The sequence below is a fragment of the Artemia franciscana genome, unplaced genomic scaffold (assembly GCF_032884065.1).
Source record: "Artemia franciscana unplaced genomic scaffold, ASM3288406v1 PGA_scaffold_52, whole genome shotgun sequence".
Taxonomy (NCBI): domain Eukaryota; kingdom Metazoa; phylum Arthropoda; class Branchiopoda; order Anostraca; family Artemiidae; genus Artemia; species Artemia franciscana.
This window is the reverse complement of record NW_027062693.1, coordinates 1,277,519-1,296,969: the sequence shown is the minus strand read 5'-3', so window position 1 is coordinate 1,296,969 and position 19,451 is coordinate 1,277,519. Positions and strand designations below refer to the sequence as shown.

The 19,451-nt window shown below is 34.5% G+C and overlaps 1 protein-coding gene across 2 annotated transcripts in view; it reads right to left on the bottom strand.

Annotated features, from left to right (window-relative positions):
* LOC136041976 (uncharacterized) overlaps positions 1 to 19,451 on the bottom strand; it is a 54,067-nt gene continuing 34,616 nt past the window's right edge. For both annotated transcript variants that reach the window (XM_065726803.1, XM_065726802.1), the window contains exons 5-6: positions 4,733 to 4,876; positions 1 to 173 (exon numbers count right to left, since the gene is read on the bottom strand). In XM_065726803.1, coding sequence (XP_065582875.1) covers positions 61 to 173; positions 4,733 to 4,876 — 257 coding nt within the window. In that variant the 3' untranslated portion in view covers positions 1 to 60. The remainder of the gene's footprint in view (positions 174 to 4,732; positions 4,877 to 19,451) is intronic.

The window sequence follows — 19,451 nt, the reverse complement described above, 5'->3', positions numbered from 1 at the left end:
TAAGATAATATATATGTATTTGTTTTATAAAAACATCATTAATATATGGCTATCGTTTTTTCAAAGGACTTCCTCCAAGGATCCGATACTTGGTTCTCTAAGTGATGAATTATCCGTGCTGCCAATTCCAATGGATGTTTGGCCGTCTTCTGGAAGATCTGGCTTTGAATCACCTAAAAAATGAAAATATCTGTAAAAGGATTCTTTTTTTTCAAATCGATGCACTGTTAAAGTGACGGGGTAGACCAAAGAAAAAAACACCCTCCCATCCAGACAAGTATAGAAGCCCCTTTGTTGTTTACATCTTATAAAAAAGCTGAGGGGCTATTACCTTAACTCTCGTAAATAAATTTATTCATGGACTTTCTATACATTTAGGAGTGTATCCATGGGGGGGGGAGTCAGTTCCTGAAACATTACCTAGTTCTGGTTCACTCATTGATAATATATTTATGTCTTTGCCAGTTCAGGCAAATTTTGCTATTTTAAATGATATATAGGATCATTTTCTGCTGGTTTTAAATTTAGTTTTTACCTTTAAATGCCACGGGCAAGTACGAAACGGCAAGTACGGTAAGTAAATAAAATAACATTGAAGTATCTGAATGAAAATCTTGGTCGGGAGGATTGACCGGAGGTTATATCCACGGAGCATACAAATGGCCAACTGATATTTTTCTAAGCAAATTTAATTGATGTCTTTATTCTAGTTGCCCACTTGTTGCGAGTAAAATTTGCAAAGGGAAATCATCTTTAAAGCCATGGATAGCTTCTAGAATTTTAAATAAGTAAAGAAAAAAAATCATTTATTTAAAAAGCTGTCGAAGAACCCATCTGATTATAATATAAATAATTTAAGAAGCTCCAAGTCCCAATCCCGTAAAAAGTGGTCTTTAATTAGTTATTTCATAAAAAAAAGGAAAAATTCTAAATTTCCTGAAGTTCCTAGTTAAGAGGACATCTCAACTTCTAAACATTCTAAGGAAGTAGCTGATATTTTGAATACTTATTTTGCTATTATAGGAGAGGAAACTGCTTCATCAGTAACGCATCACTTTGATGTAAGCAGTAATAAACATTTTTCCTCGCACCTTCCATCTCCTCAAAGTAATTCAATTTTCGTGGACCTATTTCTCAGTTTGAAATAACAAAAATAGTTTGTGCTCTAAATGCAGGTAATTCATCCAGAACAAATGGGCTACAGGTCATTTATAAAGGATAAAAATTCAGCAGTACTTTTACCATTAGACCATATAATTTATCTTTTCATTTATAACTGGAATATTTTCTTTGCTTCTAAAGAAGCAAACATGTTCCCACTTTACATACGTGACTCTCCTGAAAACCCATTCAATTACCGCCTTATTTATATTTTGTCAGCTTTTACTAAAATATTTGAAAAAGTAATATACAGCTAGTAAAAGTACTAGCTGTACTAGTACTAGTGTACGAGAAAGTACTATAGTTTTTATAATTTTCTGAAATCGTCTAATTTCTTTACGAATTCCCAATTTGTTTTCAGGTCTGGACACAATACTTTACACGCTATCCTTTCTCTCATCCAATATATTCATGAATGCCTGTAGAAAGGAGCAGTTCTAGCAACAATATGTTTTGATTTAAAAAAAGATACAGTATCCCGATATATTCTTTTTTGTAAGTTGGACAATCGTGGTGTGCGGGGACCGGCGTTGAATCTGGTTAAATCTTTCCCGGTACTAGAAGGTAAGAATTAAATGGAGGCAATATCTACTCTCCAGCTGCTCCTGAGTCTGCGAAGGTAGGGGTACCTCAGGGCTCTATCCTAGGTCCTCTCCTTTTTTATTTACATAAGTTTTCTTCACCTCGCCTTGTCAATCCCGGGTCTTAACACGCATTTTGCAGATGATACGGCAATTTCAATTTCTGAGAAGAATGATGAGAAGGTGGTTGAGAAACTGGATACTGCATTTTCTAGTATTTTTAACCAATGTTTATCAAGTTTTATTGTTCCGAATCTATTAAAAACTATTTTCACAATTTTTGGTAGAAAGTCAAATGCTTGCCCTTGCATTACCCGAGCTACTTCTTCAAAATATTACCAAGGGACTACAAAAATTCAAAAACCTTGAAAAAGAAAACCGAAAGTTTGAAGCTTAATAGAAATCGTTATTACAAATCGGACTTGTTTTAATAGTCATACATCTTTGAAAAGATGCAGTGTGAAAAGATATAAAATTGCGTAAAGAGCAAAAAAACAGGTAATTGCAAAAATATATGTAGATATTTTAACAAGGGATTAGAGCCATTAAAAGACCTTAAAGAAGAAAACCAAAGTTTGGAGCTTAGTAGATATCGTTGTTAGAAAATCAAAGATTTTGAAGAGACTTCAGTATGAAAGACAGAACATTGTCTCAAATAGTCTGCAGTTAGATGTCAAGCAACAATGAGAATCCATAAATAGAAGCCTGCCACGTGCCGAGTAACTGGGTCCGGTGGCTGGTAATTACGAAAATATGTGTATATATTCCGAAAAGGGATTACAAAAGTTCAAAAACCTTAAAAAAGAAAAACAAAAGTGTAAAAGTAGATATCTTTGCTAGAAATCGGTCTTGCTATACCAATCAAATATATTTGAGAAGAAGTTATGTGAAAAGACAGCAAATTGTCTCAAACTGTCTGCGGTTAAAATACAAGCGACAATGAAAATTCATATATAGAAGCATACCGCGTGTCGAGAGCCGGGGCCCGGCGGTCAAGCCACCAAGCTCCTGGTGCTATATCAAATGAAAAAAGCAAGTTTTTTTAACTGCAAGTAAGGAGCCACATTAAAACTTTAAACGAACAGGAATTTTCCCGTATATGAAATGGGTTGTCCCCTACTCAAGGCTCCGTTCTTTACACTAAAGTTTGACTCTTTGTCACAACTTTATTTTTTAAAACAATTAAAAAACTTTAGCGTAAAGCGTGAGGCGTTGAGGAAGGGACAACCCCTTTCATATACAGAACGCGACATTCTGGACCACTGGGTCGATACGATCACCCTTGGGGAAAACAAACAAACAAATAAACACGCATCCATGACCTGTCTTCTGGCTAAAAATACAAAATTCCACATTTTCGTAGATAGGAGCTTGAAACTTCTACAATAAGGTTCTCTGATACCCTGAATTTTATGGTGTGATTTTCGTTAAGATTCTGTGACTTTTAGGGGGGGGGTGTTCCACTCTATTTTCTAAAATAAGGTAATTTTTTTCAGGCTCGTAACTTTTGATAGTATTTAAAAAAGCTCTGATAGTATTTATAGCATTAAATGCGATTCTTTTGATGTAACTATTAGTATCAAAATTCCGTTTTTTAGAATTTCGGTTACTATTGAGCCGGGTCGCTCCTTACGACAGGTTGTTACCACGAACTGTTTGATTTATATATATATATGTATATATATATATATAATATATATATATATATATATATATATATATATATATATATATATATATATATATATATATATATATATATATATATATATATATACATACTCTTTGATTTATATATATATATATATATATATATATATATATATATATATATATATATATATATATATATATATATATATAAATCAAACAGTATGCATATATATATATATATATATATATATATATATATATATATATATATATATATATATATATATATATATATATATATATATATATATATATATATATATCAAGATGTAGACCAAGTTAAAATTCCTCCAATTTTTTGTTTCAAATACGAAACTGCCAAAACTAGTATGCATTGTATACATTAGGAAAGCGATTATCCCCGTTTTATGAGAACAATCCCTTTTGTGGATGATAGCGCTTTGCCCCCGAAGGGAACGTTACATGAACCTTTGTCAACTGAACGATAGTAGGGTCACAAATGCTGTATCTCTCAACGATGAACTAAAAATGAATTCCCGACCTTGTCCGCCAACTCATATAAACGTTACGTCTGCTACATTTAGGTGGCTTTTATTCTTGGAACTAATGCTAAACTAGCATGTTTTGCTTCGCAAGTTTTCTAAATGCTCTGAATTTGGCCCTTACGATATGGCTATAGATTTAGGTTGCATATTTTATGATTCTGGCTTTTTTATGTTTATTTAGATTCATTTCCATAAGTTCAGGAATAGTAATGAGCTATGGTGAGTTCTAGCTGTGGTTGCGCTTTTGAAAAAAAAACAGCAATTTCGAATATTAGCATTATCTTCTTTCTGGTACAAGTTGTAGCTGTAGGCCTGTCATCAAATCGCATGTTCTGTGGAAAATAACTTTAATACGAGCCAAAAAAAACGAAAGAGATTGTCTTTTTTTTGTTCTCGTGCAAAGTGTTGTGTGACACATCGCCTTATAAATTCCTGCAGACGAAGAGATGCTCGATTTTATTGCTGTCCGAATATTTCTAGGATTTATGTTAATAATATTATAATATTAGATTAACATTAATTAGATTAGATTTAATTAGATTAATATAATATTAGATTAGATCTAATATTAGATTAACTAGTATTAGATTAACGGCATGTGTATTAATTGAATAATGTGACTCATAGTCTACAATAAACGACTAAGCTTTTTAAAAAATAAAGTTCAATTAAAACAAATCTGTCATTTAGAATTTTAAAAGAATTTCCTGTCACATTTCTTATGAAAAATTTATTCAAGTAACGAGTATTAACTAAAATGACTGTACTTACTCAAAGTGTTTTGAAAAGCTTGACTATCTGATTCGAGGTGAGCGTCTTTCTCTAATATACTGGATTCTATGGGTTCCATTCTCCTTCCATCGTTCGCTTCCTCTTCCATTGGGATGTTATCTTCCAGAGCATCTTTTTCCTCAACTAAAATTATTTCAAAAACTAAGTTGGCTTATAGTTTTACCGTTTAAAAACATTTTTATTTAAATTAATTAGGACTACGAATCCCATTTATTATGCCCTAGTATTTGGTCCACATGTACACTTTGGAACTGTACGTGCCAATAGCACTAGAGAATCAATTCACGGTTGAAATGGAAGGTAAGCCAAAAGACGCTGCGCGTAGCCAGAGGGTCAATACCGCATGTGCAATATCTCGGAACGGCTTTGTGGACAAAGCTTCAGGGAGCATTGGGCTTTGCCGAAATTCATGTAGATATCCATGAATTTAAGCTCCTGATGGTGACAAAGAGCCATAAGGCCCATAATTTTCGGTAGTTTTACAAAAAAAAATAATGCAGCAACATACCCTATAAATAAGTGCATTGCGAGTAATTTATTGAATAAGGCCTTTTTTTATCGATAATATGCAAACAATTATATGATATATACTATATAAAACCGGTTATAGAGAGTCTGCTAGCGAGGCTAGAAGCTTACACGTAAATGGATGTCCGAGAGGACCTGTGACCTTGGCTTACACGGCAAAGCACCTGTCTAGTGTGCAAGAGGCAGAGGTTTTATATTTTATATGCCAAATAAGTCAATCCTCTATTATCAATAGTGTTAAAAAAAAAATCTCAAAATATTCCTTCGCTCGTGCATTAGTTTACTAATAAATCTATTTGTGTACATAGGAGTACATAAACTCAAGACCTCTTTTACTTATTATTTTACCTATTATTCTCCAAATTTGGGGAATATTGAGGTTTAGGGATAATTTTCAATAACAAATATAGATATATAGTTTACTTAGTCACTGAACTATCCGATTTTCGTTAGTAAAGTTACGAGGAAAAGAAAGGAGGTATCAGCGATAGCTGAACAATCAAAATAAGTGTTCCAGGATAGTTTTAATGAATACAACTAAAAAGAAAACAAGTTTTTTTTGCTGAAAGTAAGGACGTCAAACCTTTAAACGAATGGAAATTATTTTTTATAATAGGGGGCTTTCCCTTCCTCAATCCCCACTGTTTATTTTAAAGTCTTAAAGCTCTTTAAAAGACTTCTCATTCGAAATCAATAGCCCCTGTATTTGAGTACTCTTACCTAAAGAATCAAGACAAAAAGTCAAACTTTAGCATAAATAGCGAGGAAGGGGAAACAGAAGAATTTCTGTTCGTTTTAATTTTTGATATTGCTCCATACTTTCAGTTCAAACAACTTGGTTTTTAAAATTTAATTTCTGACTGTCCTTCAAATCAGACTAGGAAATCTCCATCCTCCTCGAAAAAGAAATTCTGGAAAAAAAAAGAAAAAAAATTCGGGGAAAAATTCCTCCTAGAAAGTAGCCTACCCTTAGAAACTTTTCTCTGTACTTAGAGTCCTCCCCATGGAAAATCTCAGCCCATCCCTACAGAAAACTACCCCGAAAATTCTCCATTTATTTCCCAATAGCAAATACTATGTGCAAACAATATGGGCAAGTTGCGTAACATATAGCTCTTTATCCAAGGACTCTGGAGGGTCTTGTCATCGCCAAAATTAGAGTTATACGACCTTTTATGCTGAATTATATGAATATCCTAAAATTTGGTTCGGATGTCTTCGGAGAAAGAGGAGAGCTAGGTGCCGTCAAATCTTTTGGTTACTTAAAAAGGGCACTAAAACTTTTGTTTTTTTTTCGAATGAGCTCTTTCCTGATCTTCTAGGACCATTGCTTCGATACAATCACCCCTGGGAAAAAACAAACAAACAAATAAATACCCAAATGTTATCTTAATTCTACCAAAAAAGAAACAAACACATTTTTTGTGGATAGGAGGTGGAAAGTTCTACAGCAGGGTTCTCTAATATGCTGGATCTGATGCCGTGATTTTCACTAAGATCGTTTGACGTTTTTGGGGTGTTTACCCCCTTTTCCAAAAATCGGGCAAGTTTTCGTTCCTATTTCGTTCCTCAGGCTTGTTCCTTTTTATGGGTAACATTAAACTTAATGAACTTTATATATTTGGAGTCAGTATAAAAAGCCAATTCTTTTGATACAACTATGGTTATCAAAAGTTAATATTTTTTAGTTTTGGTGACTACTGGACCGAATCACTCCTTTCCTATAGTTTGTTACCACAAATTGTTTGAAAGTTCCCATACAGTTATTACTATGATGTATATACATGTATATGTATATGTATATATTTATATTTATATGTATCCTAGTATATGTATACATGTATACATATATATATATATATATATATATATATATATATATATATATATATATATATATATATATATATATATATATATATACATGTATATACTGTGAGTGCATGCAATGTACAGCGTAAGCAAAAGTATTTAAATGGACAGTTTTTTCTCTGCTTTTTTCGTTCATGGTGTGTGAGGAAATACGTACTTATTCTGTGCATCTGATCCAAGTCACACTCGTCTCAAATGTATGTGTATATAAAATATATCGTAATATCAAAATGCCATTCAAATTTTTAGTTACAGGATTCGCTTATTTACTAATGGAGTGGACTATTGTAAACAATCACCTTGCGGAAAATAGATCCTAATAGAATCTCGTATAATTTTGCATGTTTCTTCTTGTTTATATGGGCACCAAAATAGTCGTAACCTCCCTTAATCAAAGTGGTGTCGCAATTGAATTCAAATATCTATTAAATTAATTCCATTCATGGAAAAAACGTCAGTAAATAGAACGCAGTGTATGAATTCCATAAAGAAATAGAACAGTAAATCGGGGATTTCTTAACAGCTGCGGAAGAACACTTTGGAGCAGATTACTTTCGAGAAAGACCACGTAGCGATAAAGGGTACCTACTTGAAGACGACGACCTGAGAAAGTACTGCTGGAGAACTTCAGGTAACAGAACATTGAAAACTGTAAAGGCTAGGGGATGATTATTTTTGGCAATAATGGTATCAAGTGTATCAAGACCTGTATCTGCATAAAGGTCAGTAGATGGGTATAGTCGAGGAATGTGAAAAGCAGCCTTTGATGCTCTGTTCTGGGCTCTCTGGAGAGAGTGAAGTGTATATTTGTTGGTATTTCCCCAAACAGAGCAGCAATTAGAAAAGTAAGGAAAAATGAAAGCAAGATAAAGATTAAGCAAAATAGTAGGTGATAAAACTGAATTGGCACGGTTTAGCATTGAAGTTTGTCGTAACAAGACTGAAACCGCAATTCAGTAATATGATCTTAATGGCATTTCTTGTATTTCAAAATGTTATTAAAACTCTTTGTTGTAGCACCTCCATTGAAATCTCTTTCAGTTTTTTCCACAGTTTTTACCGTAAGAGGTGCGTTTATTATTTGATAAACACCTTTAAGTTTGAACAAACACATCTACTTAGGGTATACATTACCTGCAGTTATAGTAATCGCCAAACATTTAAGTTTGTATAATTCATATTGTAAAGAGAGTTTATATATTTAGAAATATTATTTAGGTTTCTCTTGCAGAAAATTCATAATAAGCTCTTTCATTTTTTTTTCCTCAGCCTTTACCGTAAGAGGTTTGTTTACCTTTTTATAAACACATCGTATATTTGAACGCAATAGCTTATGCTGCACACTAAGTGCTGTCATCTATGTAAGTATAAAAAGCAGTACAATAAGATTTTAAAGTTCTGAATTACAGTTCATGCTTTTCTGCATATTATATGTTTTAACACATTTGGTTATATTGTACATAGAGTACAGTAAAAGTTAGGGCTGGGTTCAAAGCTTTAACCGGTCTACGCGCAAGTGTTTTGGCCGCTCAATTCTTGCGAGATTTTCAGGGAAATCCTTGGAATCCGGAGATAGTGGAAGCACTGAACAGAACACAACTGATGAGCTAAAAGTAATAAAAGAGAGAGGTGATACCAAACTCGCAGCTATCATTCTTGGGAGGCATCTATCTGTTGATAAGTGGCCGCGGAATTACTGTGTTGTTCTAAAATCTCTTTTCTGCGAATAGCCAGTGCTGCTGCGGAGTGCACCTGACACTTCCATGATTAATCGCAGAAGTCCAGTTTTTGTAAAGAAAAAATCACTCAGTGATAATTTATTGCACCCCCTGGCATTTTGCGCCCTTATACCCGGGGTTAGTGAGCTTATTGTTAAATCCGGGCCTGGTAATAATAATCATTTTATATGTATGAATTTATAAAATTTATTATAATTGTATCTTTTATATTGCAATTTAACATAAGAAATATTTACATTGAAGTAAATATTTCTTCCACTGGTTCAATGCAACAGCTTCTTGTAACGTTTTTCAAGATTTTCCTCAGCTATCAAACAGTTCTTGGTAACGAGCTGTAAGTAAAGTGTGACCCGGGTCAACAGTAACCAAAACTCTATAAAACAAAACAGTGATACCAATAGATATATAAAAAAATTCTTATTATGCTGATTCCAAATATATAAGTTTCATTAAGTTTAGTTATACCCATTAATAGCTAAGAGCCTGAGAAAATTTGCCTGGTTTTCAAAAAAGGGGGAAGACCCCCTAGGAGTCATAGAATTTTAATGAAAATTACAATATCAGATTCAGCGTATCAAAAAAAAAACCTACTGTAGAGGTTTCAAGCTCCTATCTACAAAAATGTAGAATTTTGCAATTTTTGAAAGATGAAAAATCACGGATGGGTGTTCATTAATTTTTTCCCCATGAGTGATCGTATCGACCCTGTGCGTCTAGAACGTCGGGATAGGGCCCATTCTAACGAAAATGAAAAGTTTTAGTTCCCTTTTTAAGGGACCAAAAATTGGAGGGCAACTAGGCCCCCTCCCATGCCAATTCTTCCCCAAAATCGTCCGATCAAATTTCTGAGATAACTATTTTGTACAGCATAGCTGAAAAGCCTAATAACTGTGTCTTCCGAGACAACATGATCCCCTACAGCCCCTGGAGGAAAGTTAAAAAACAAGTTTTTTAACTGCAAGCAAGGAGTGACATTAAAACTTAAAACGAATAGAAATTATTCTGTATATGAAAGGGGTTGTCCCCTCCTCAAAGTCTCATTCTTTACGCTAAAGTTTTTTTTATTGTTTTAAAAAGTAGAGTTGTGACAAAGTGACAAACTTTGGCGCAAAGAGCAAGACGTTGGGGAGGGGGGACAGCCCCTTCCAAATACTGAATAATTTCTGTTCGTTTTAAGTTTTAGTGTCGCTCCTTACTTGCGCTTAAAAAACTTGTTTTTTTTATTTAATTTCTGAACGTTTTTGATTAATGCATGTTTTGATTTTGGATCACCGCAGATAATTAAAACGAGATTTGAATATTAATTTGTTTTTCGGCTAAATGGCTTTCTCATAGTCTTGATCAGAAGATTTTGATGCAAAAAAGGGGGTGGGGGAGGAGGCCAAGCTGCCCTCCGGTTTTTGGTTATTTAAAAAGGCAGCTAGAACTTTTTATTTTTTATGAACGTTTTTATTAGTAATAAATATACGTAACTTAAGAATTAACTTACGTAACCAACTTCTATATTTGTATATTTTTATTACGTATATGAGGGGGTGTGCCCCCTAGTCAATACCTCGCTCTTTACGCTAAATTTTGAATTTTGTCCTAATTCTTTAAGAATGACCCCTGAATCCCAAAGGCCGTAGAATAAATAGTTGAAATTACTAAAAATGCTTAACTTGAAAATTGAAGCATTGTGGAGGAGAGGAACCTCCTTATTTACGCAGTAATTTCTGTTCTTTTTAGATTGTAATACTGCTCCTTACTTCCAATTGAATTTTATTTATTTATTTTCTCATTCTTTTTGTTCAATAATGTTAGAAAATCCTGCTGCCCCTTCATGGAAGTTCTCTTCCCTCATGATAAATTCCTCCATGGAAACATCCTCCCTCCTAACCCCTCAACCCCTTCAACACGAAAGGGTCCCCCTGAAAACGTCTGTACACTTCCCAAGAACCATTTCTATGGGTAAACAATGGTCAAAGTCTGTAACTTGCAGCCCCTCCCCCAGGGACTGTGGGGGATTAAGTCGTCCTGAAAGACATAATTATTATGTTTCTCGACTATGCTGAACATGATTGCTATCTCAGAATTTTGATCCAGTGACTTTGGGAAAAAATTAGCGTGGGAGGGGGCCTAGGTGCCCTTCGATTTTTTGATCACTTAAAAAGGACACCTGAACTTTTAAATTTCGTTAGAATGAATCCTAGAGCGACATTTTAGGATATCTGGGTCGATACGATCACCCAGGAAAAAAAAAACAAATAAACAGACATCCGTGATCTTTCTTCTGGCAAAGATTACAAAATTCCATATTTTTGTAGATAGGAGCTTGAAACTTCTACATTTGGGTTCTGTGATAAGCTGAATTTGATGGTGTGATTTTCTTTAAGATCCAATTACTTTTAGGGGGTGTTTTCCCCTATTTTCTAAAATAAAGCAAATTTTCTCAGGTTCATAACTTTCGATGGATAAGACTAAACTTGATGAAACTTATATAATTAAAATCAACATAAAATGCGATTTTTTGATGTAACTAATCGTATTAAAATTCCGTTTTTTAGAGTTTCGGTTAATATTGAGCGGGGTCGCTCCTTACTACAGTTCGTTACCACAAACTGTTTGATTTTCTTCCCTCATGGTAAAGTCCTCCTTAGAAAGATCCTTTCATGTAGCCTCCTCCACCCGGCCCCCCTTTAACGTAAAAAATTCCCCCTGAAAACGACTGCACACGTCCAAATAACCATTACTATATGTAAACAATGGTCCAAGTTTATAACTTGAAGCCCCTCGCCTGGGGACTTTGGGGGATTAAGCCGTCCCAAGAGACATAATTACTAGATTTTTCGACTATGCTGAACAAAATTACTACCTCAAAATTTTGATCCAGTGACTTCCGGAAAAAACGAGCGTGGGAGGGGCCTAGGTGCTGTCCATTTTTTGGTCACTTAAAATGGGCACTAGAGCTTTTAATTGCTGTTAGAATGAGTACTCTTGCGACATTCTAGGACCACCGGGTCGATACGATCACCCCTGGGGAAAAGAAAAAAACAAAAAAAAAACAAATAAACACGCATCTGTAATCTGCCTTCTGGAAAAAAACAACAAAATTCCTCTTTTTTTAGAATGGAGCTTAAAACTTCTACAATAGAACTCTCTGATATCCTGAATCTGATGGTGTGATTTTCGTTAAGATTCATTGACGTTTAAGGGTTATTCGCCCTATTATTTAAAATAAGGCATATTTTCTGAGACTCGTAACTTCTGATGGGTAAAACTAAACTTTATTAAACTTATATAACTAGAATCAGCATGAAAAGCGATTCTTTTGATGTAACTAATGGTATCAAAATTCCATTTTTTAGATTTTCGGTTACTATTGAGCTGGATCGCTCCTTACTACAGTTCGTTACCACGAACTATTTGATTTGTTATTGAGAAGTATGCACACATTTTTCGTGTGGGTAGGGGAGGACTAGTTTACTGCTGGGGAATTTGGACGGGGAAAAATATCCACGGAAACAGAAGTTACCAGGGGGTGAACTTTTCAGGGAAAACTTTCCTGTGGGTAAATTTGCCAGATTTCCTGTTTGAAATTTCTTTATATGTCTTGCTGTCTCTTTACCGATTCAATTTTACGCGTGGAATTGTCTAGGGTACATTTTCACCAGGATTGAATTGTCCGGAGGATATTTCTTGGAGAGGGGGATTTTACTGTGAAGTTGGGGTCAGCAAACCTAGCGTTATTGAAAAACGATCAGAAAATAAATAAAAAAAGCCAATTTTTCCAACCGAAATTAAGGAGCAGAATAAAAAATAAACATGAAAGAAATTACTACGTATATAAGGGGTTGCCTCCTCCTCAACACCTCACTCTTTACGCTAAGGTTTCCAATTTAGTCCCAATTCAATAAAAAAGACTTCTGAAACACAAGGGTCGTTTAATTAGAACAATAAGTAGCTTTTTTAAAGTGCCAAAAATTTTAGCGTGAAGAGCGAGGTGTTTAGGAGGAGGCAACCTCCTTCATATTTGTAATAATTTCTGATCGTTCTATTTTTTACTGCTGCTCCTTACTTTCGGTTAAAAAGGGAACCAATTTCCTTATGCTGTAAAGCAAGATCAGCCATAGTCATCCTCTCTCGTGTGCGTATGGATAAAACATACTATAATAGGATTTTATATGTTTCGAAATGATATCAATCCTTTTCTTTCGATTCAAGTTGATTTTCTTCCGCTGATGCAAATCCTAATACATCAGTTACGTTATGGCCCCTTTCAACGTTTTTCCAAAGTTTCTCGTACAATAGGTACTATCCCCTAGTTTATAGTTTTTTTTTCTGATAAAACTTAATTTTTACATTGTATGTTTGATTACTTTGTCTCATATGCTTATACTTATTTATAAAACAAAAAATACCAAAATGCTAGATATTGCGAAATATTCGGCTGCGATCAGCCATAGTCATCCTCTCTCGTATATGTATGAATAAAGCATACTATAATAGGATTTTATGTATTTCGAAATGATATCAATGCTTTTCTTTCAATTCAAGTTGATTTTTTTTTCCGCTGATGCAAGTCTTAATAGGCTACATCAGTTATATTATGGCCCCTTTCAATGTTTTCCCAAAGTTTCTCGTACAATAAGTATTTATCCCCTAGGTTATACTATTTTCTGATAAAACTTAATTTTTACATTGTACGTTTGATTACTTTGTCTCGGTACTTATATTAAATATGAAATGTTAAATATAATGTACTTATATTAAATATTTTATATTAAATCAATTATTTATTTATAAAACAAAAAATACCAAAATGTTAAATATTGCGAAATGTAACTCATGTTTATCTACACACTATGGTGGACGTATTTTCTGCTGACCTGATGAAGTAATGTTGTATCATGCTCATTGTAACCCTTTTCAATGTTTTCAGTAACTTAGAAATATCCCGGACGCATGTTTGTCTTCTTCCCAAGGGTGGAAAGAAATATTGGACTAGCGAATAACAAAACGAGATGGAGCTCCCAAGACAAAAAAAAACAGACCACGAAGTCATAAAAATGCTTGAAAAGTCATACTCAAAGATTGTGAAGGACACAAAAATATAGTGAATAGAGTAATGGCTCCCTTAGAATCAAACACAGAAGAAGCTCTAAAAGCGGGAATAGTAACTCTTGATTTTATGGTCGACAAGTCAGTAAAGGATTATGTTTTCAGAAAGAAATCACAAGCAGCCCTCATGACAGCCATGAGAGCTTGCGTATTGGACATCAAGCACATAGATCCTAGCCTAATCTTCTGGAGGTTCTAGGTTGTTGCAAAATGTTTAATCACACCAGAAAGAGATTGCTTCAAACATGAACCATGTGCTATTCCTTCGTCATTCTTTGACGAAGATGACCTCATGAGGAGATCAAACAAGTCTGATCTTGTGAAAGCTTTATTTGAAGCTTGTAGAAATATAAATCATCTGTTCTCAAATAACTACTACGACCCCATCGTTACGTTGTGGATGGTGGATCTCGTCTTCATAGACTTCGGTGGAAGATTGGAACCAGCTTTTCAATTATATTCGACCAGTAGTTGGCATCTATCGGAACGTGGTACCCACAACCTACAGTGGTTATGACGGATCGACGGAGGACCCGTAACAGAAGACCAGAGACAAAACAGACGCGTGGAGTTTAGCGGAAGAGAAGCGCTGTTTAGTGCATATACATAAATTCCAATACCCATGAATTTGCATAAAAAAATAAGGCGAGGTTCATCCACATGCTCGGTGAAAGCTAACGTGAAAGGGGGATCGAAATATTCCAAGAGAAAGCAACACGGGTGTGAAGATGGTTAAAACTGCTGCTGAGAAGTCTAATGTTCCTCCTGCTGTGCTAGATGGTGATGTTACTGACTAACTCTTTGTTTTATTATTTCATGTCATATGCGATCTCAACAAGATACATTATTCTTCAGAAGCGAAACAAGGTAGTGTAAGTGTTACATGGGACTTAAACATGATGAAATCTACTTGGGAATAGAACTCAGCAATTCCACACTTTTCTGCCAGGCAGGGCTTTTCTGTGACACCACTTCCAATTACACTGTGTTGGAAACAGAAAAGCTATATGCATGCTTAAGGAAAACGAGGCGTTGCAAAGAAGTTTTCTGGTTTTTCTGAAGCCAAGCACAAAGGAAGAGATAGTTAATGATAGAAAACATGTTTTACTGTCCTTATATGGATACAAGAGTGATGAAGATATAAAATCAGATTGATATCATATCTTCCAAAACCAGGTCTTAACATTCTCAAAATGTGTTCATCTTCGAGACTTGCCACCCACAGGTGCATCAGCAAAGTTTCACTCGCTGCATGTCTATCATCAGGTTCGGATTTGGTGTGGAAATAGTAGTCTCATCCCTCTTCAGCGGGGATTCAGGTGTAAAGAAACCGTCTTGGTTCTGATGATTATTGATCTCCGGCTCAATTGCAGCTTTTGAAAGTTATGAAGTACTCCTGTAAGCCAAACGCCTGTGACTCAGAAAGATGCTAATGCATGAAGTTGGGTCTGGATTGCTGTATAGCGTACAAATCATGCAGAGGGATCTCCTGCCAGAATGCTATGGAACCATGACCTTTACAGAACCATGAAGGCGATGAAATTACCTATAGTGCAAATAATTTTTGAAAGATTTTTTCTTTTTATGTTTGACGAGGTGAAAATAATTGAAATCAAAGTTATTTAGTTCATTCCCTAATCTTCGTATTAATTGATTTTGCTATATTATTAAATGAGCCACACTTTATGTGTCTTAAAGCCTTGGATTTTTTTCTCTTAGGCAGGGTATTCAATTAAGTTATTTTCTAGGTTTAAGTTCCGTCTATTCATTTTTTAAAAAAGAATTTTCTTTAATCAGGACTTCAGTAAAGGGTAGCCGGTTCTACAGAAGCACGTAATTTATATTCCATGAGATTGTAATTGCAGATGTTTGCTGGTTATAAGTCTCTTTGTTTTCCTTTTTCATTATCTACGGTCAAGAATACCCTAAAAAGGAGTCCTTGCTCAGTAAAAATGAATATTTTGTTGAATTTTGGGGTTACCCCTATCCCTTCAAACTCTAACGGTGAATTTGCAAAAATATCTCTGTGATACTGGGGATGGACCCTTTTACGTTCACTTTTTTCTGCAACCTCAATGATCCCATAGAAGATATCCCTTTCTATTCATTTTTAAGAAATCAACTTTTTAGCTTTTTCCCCCTCCTCTGTACTTAAAGGGCAAATTTGACCTGTTTCTCCCCGGGGTCGCGATACCTATTTTGATTCGATCATTAAGCTCCTTTTTCTATATTGAATAAAATTAAAATCATTTTTGTTGCAATTTGTTGAAAGTCTATTTCGACTACACTACTCTGTGCATACTGCTACTACTATACTGCTGTCGCTAACTTGAGTGTATAATGAGGAAGATGTTGAACCAACCAAAAGGTACTATATGCATACTACTACTACTACTACTACAACTACTACTACTACCACTAATGCTACTACTAAGGCTAAGAATATTAAGGAGAAATTTTCGGGGAAATTTTCATGCTCACACTATGTGCATGTGGGTTATTAAAGTGGTGCATTAGTAATATCCTAGCAACGGCTTAGGGTTTTAAGCTGAAAGTCCTAAGGCTAGCTATCTTTTGGCACTAAGTGAAGTTTCTGGAAGGAATTTCGTAGGACGAAGCCCGACGAAACTTACGACTTCATGTGCGCGAAGTCGACGGAAACCTATTGACCACCTAAAATCAACTAATCGACCGGGATCCTACAAAACTTGGTATTTTCTCGGTCTAATGCAATGTCATCAAATACTTTTGTCGGCCGAAGAACAACAAAATTCGCTGTTTTGTCTGCGGAAAGCTGACAAAAACCAATTGCCCCCTTTAGAAAACGACTTGTTTACCTAAGCCTTATGAGACTTTATATATAATCGGTCCAACCTAATGTCGTTAGACTTCCGTCGGACGAAAGACTACGAAATTCACTGCTTCATCTGCACAAAGTCAACAAAAGCTCAATTCTTTTTTGGCCCACTACTATGTAATAAAAGACTTCCGTCGGGAATAGACGATGAAATTGACTGCTCCAATTGCACGAAGTTAAGAGAAACCAATTCGCCACCTAGAAAAGGACTTGTCAGGTGGGGCCTTACAAAACTTGACATTTTCCAAAGCGTTGGTTAGCAGGGACTACGCCTCGGTTGTTCTCTACTGAAAAGAACCATGTTGGGAAATATTGTTGTTTATTTTCAAAATATCGGAAACAGCTGGCAAGGTTAAACTAAGCTTATTTAGAACTAGACCTCTTCCGCTTATTCTCAAAAGCCCTATGACAACTCAAATAACCGAGGGTATGAAGAATTAAAACTGCGAGGAAAAGAAACAATTTTTAATTCTAAATGAAAATTTTGCTGCTTTGTGAACTATACTTATTTTAAGACTTTGCTTAACAAAAAAAAGAAAGAATACTGGAAGCCCAGTAACCTGGGTTGTACTCCTACTCCAAAAGAAAATTCTGTAATACATGGCCATTTCGAAATCGACAATTTTTCAAGAATGAGGAAAGTTTACAGGGAAACAAGTTTCTCAGTGATCTTGGAATTTCAATTTTAATTAATGCGATTCTACATTTGAACAAAAAAGGACGCTTTATTTGCTTAGATCATCAGTACATGAAATATCTGCAGAACAAAGAAACAGATCCAAAAGTAGAATAAAGCTTGTGTGTGAAGTTTGTTTTAAAAAAAGAATGATGAAAGGCATTACGAATTTGACTCTGATTTACGAACTATTCACAACCTAAAGCATCATAGTGAGGAATTGTAAAACGGTGCTAAAGCGAAGATTAGGCCGAATATTGTGCAAAAGATCTCTATATTTGATATTCCAAAATGGTTACACTTAGAAAGCTCAAAGAAAATTGTTAAAGGCCCTGTCACGAGCGAAATTCATGTCGAACAGCAATATAGCTTAATGCAGTTTAAGTCAACAGAAAGCTTAGTCTGTCTTCAGTATCTTCAATTCTGTCTTCTGCCTCTTGTTTTAGTGCTTCGAAATCACAGACACCTGGTTTTTCACATTCTGACACTACCAAAGATGTTTATCAAGAAACTTCAGCAGATGCCCTAGTTGATAGTACACGATCTGATATGATAGATTCCCACATTCTGGGTAGAATCTCAATTTTAAGGGGACAATTTGATCAGCGAGCGTCAGTTTGTTAAAGGTTAGTAATTTAATTATATTCAATTATTTTTTATATAATTATATTATTTAATTTTTAACTATATATGATAAAAAGATGACTTATGCAGAAGGGCGGTGAACATGTTCTTTTAATATTAAAACTTTTTGTATTTTTACCTAATTTAATTGTGTTTTTGTGAGTTAGAGGACAGTCTTAGTAAGAGGCCTTTCTTATAGGATTGGAGTATTGGAATCGTGTGAGTTTTAAGGATAATGAATTATAACTAAACATATATATACCATATATATGAATTATAACAAATGATATATATATATATATATATATATATATATATATATATATATATATATATATATATATATATATATATATATATATATATATATATATATATATATATATATATTTATATATATATATATATATATATACAAAATAGCGTTATTACTATTCAGCAGATCTCTAATCTCTACACGTTTGAGCTTGCTCTCTACTGTTGGGGTTCTTGCTCTTTTTTCTTTCGAGGTATGCTTTAAACATGGAACTGAACTGAACTAAACTAAGGAATATCAAATTGACTGCAAGAAACAAAAAAGAATATAATTTTGAGATTGCCTTGCAAGTTTAATGAATCATGGTTAGGTTTTCATATAAAAGTTTTTGAATTCATTTCAAACTTTTCAATTTTTTCGAATACCTGAAATAAATACAGAAAAACAACTGTGGTGAAATCGAAGTAACATTCCAGACATCACTTTAGAAAGTTTGTCTTGGTCTATCCTTGACAAATATCGAAGTGTGAATAAAAGAAGATGTGGCTTGAAAATCGAAGTTACTTATCCTCTAAGGTCTGGCAATATGAAATGTTGTGAAAGAAAAAAAAACCTTGGAAGAAGTTTGCTGTTCGGAAAGTGATCACGAAGAAACATTGGGAATGAGCAATCTATTCGCTCTAATTATTGCATTATTGGCTGTACCGAAGAAACTGAAACTTGCAGTTAAGTTGGATTCCATTACAAGCGAATCAGACATTGTAATACAAGTGCTAGAAATGAGGCGATCAATCAGCGAATATGGAACTAGGCTTATTAGTCAGTCAGAGAAATTCATTTCTCAGCATGTGTCAAGAATAGAAGGAGTAAAATCTGAAGCCTAAAGTTTAAAGCAAGCTGGAATCGCAAGAGTCAATCACAATCCCGGCCTAAAAAAAAAAAAAACTTAGAAAAGTTGAAGCTTATCAAACTAGGACCACTTCAGATAAAAGTAAATTTCCAAAAAAATAAGGAAATCCGACCCCAGAGTTTCAAACACCAGTTGT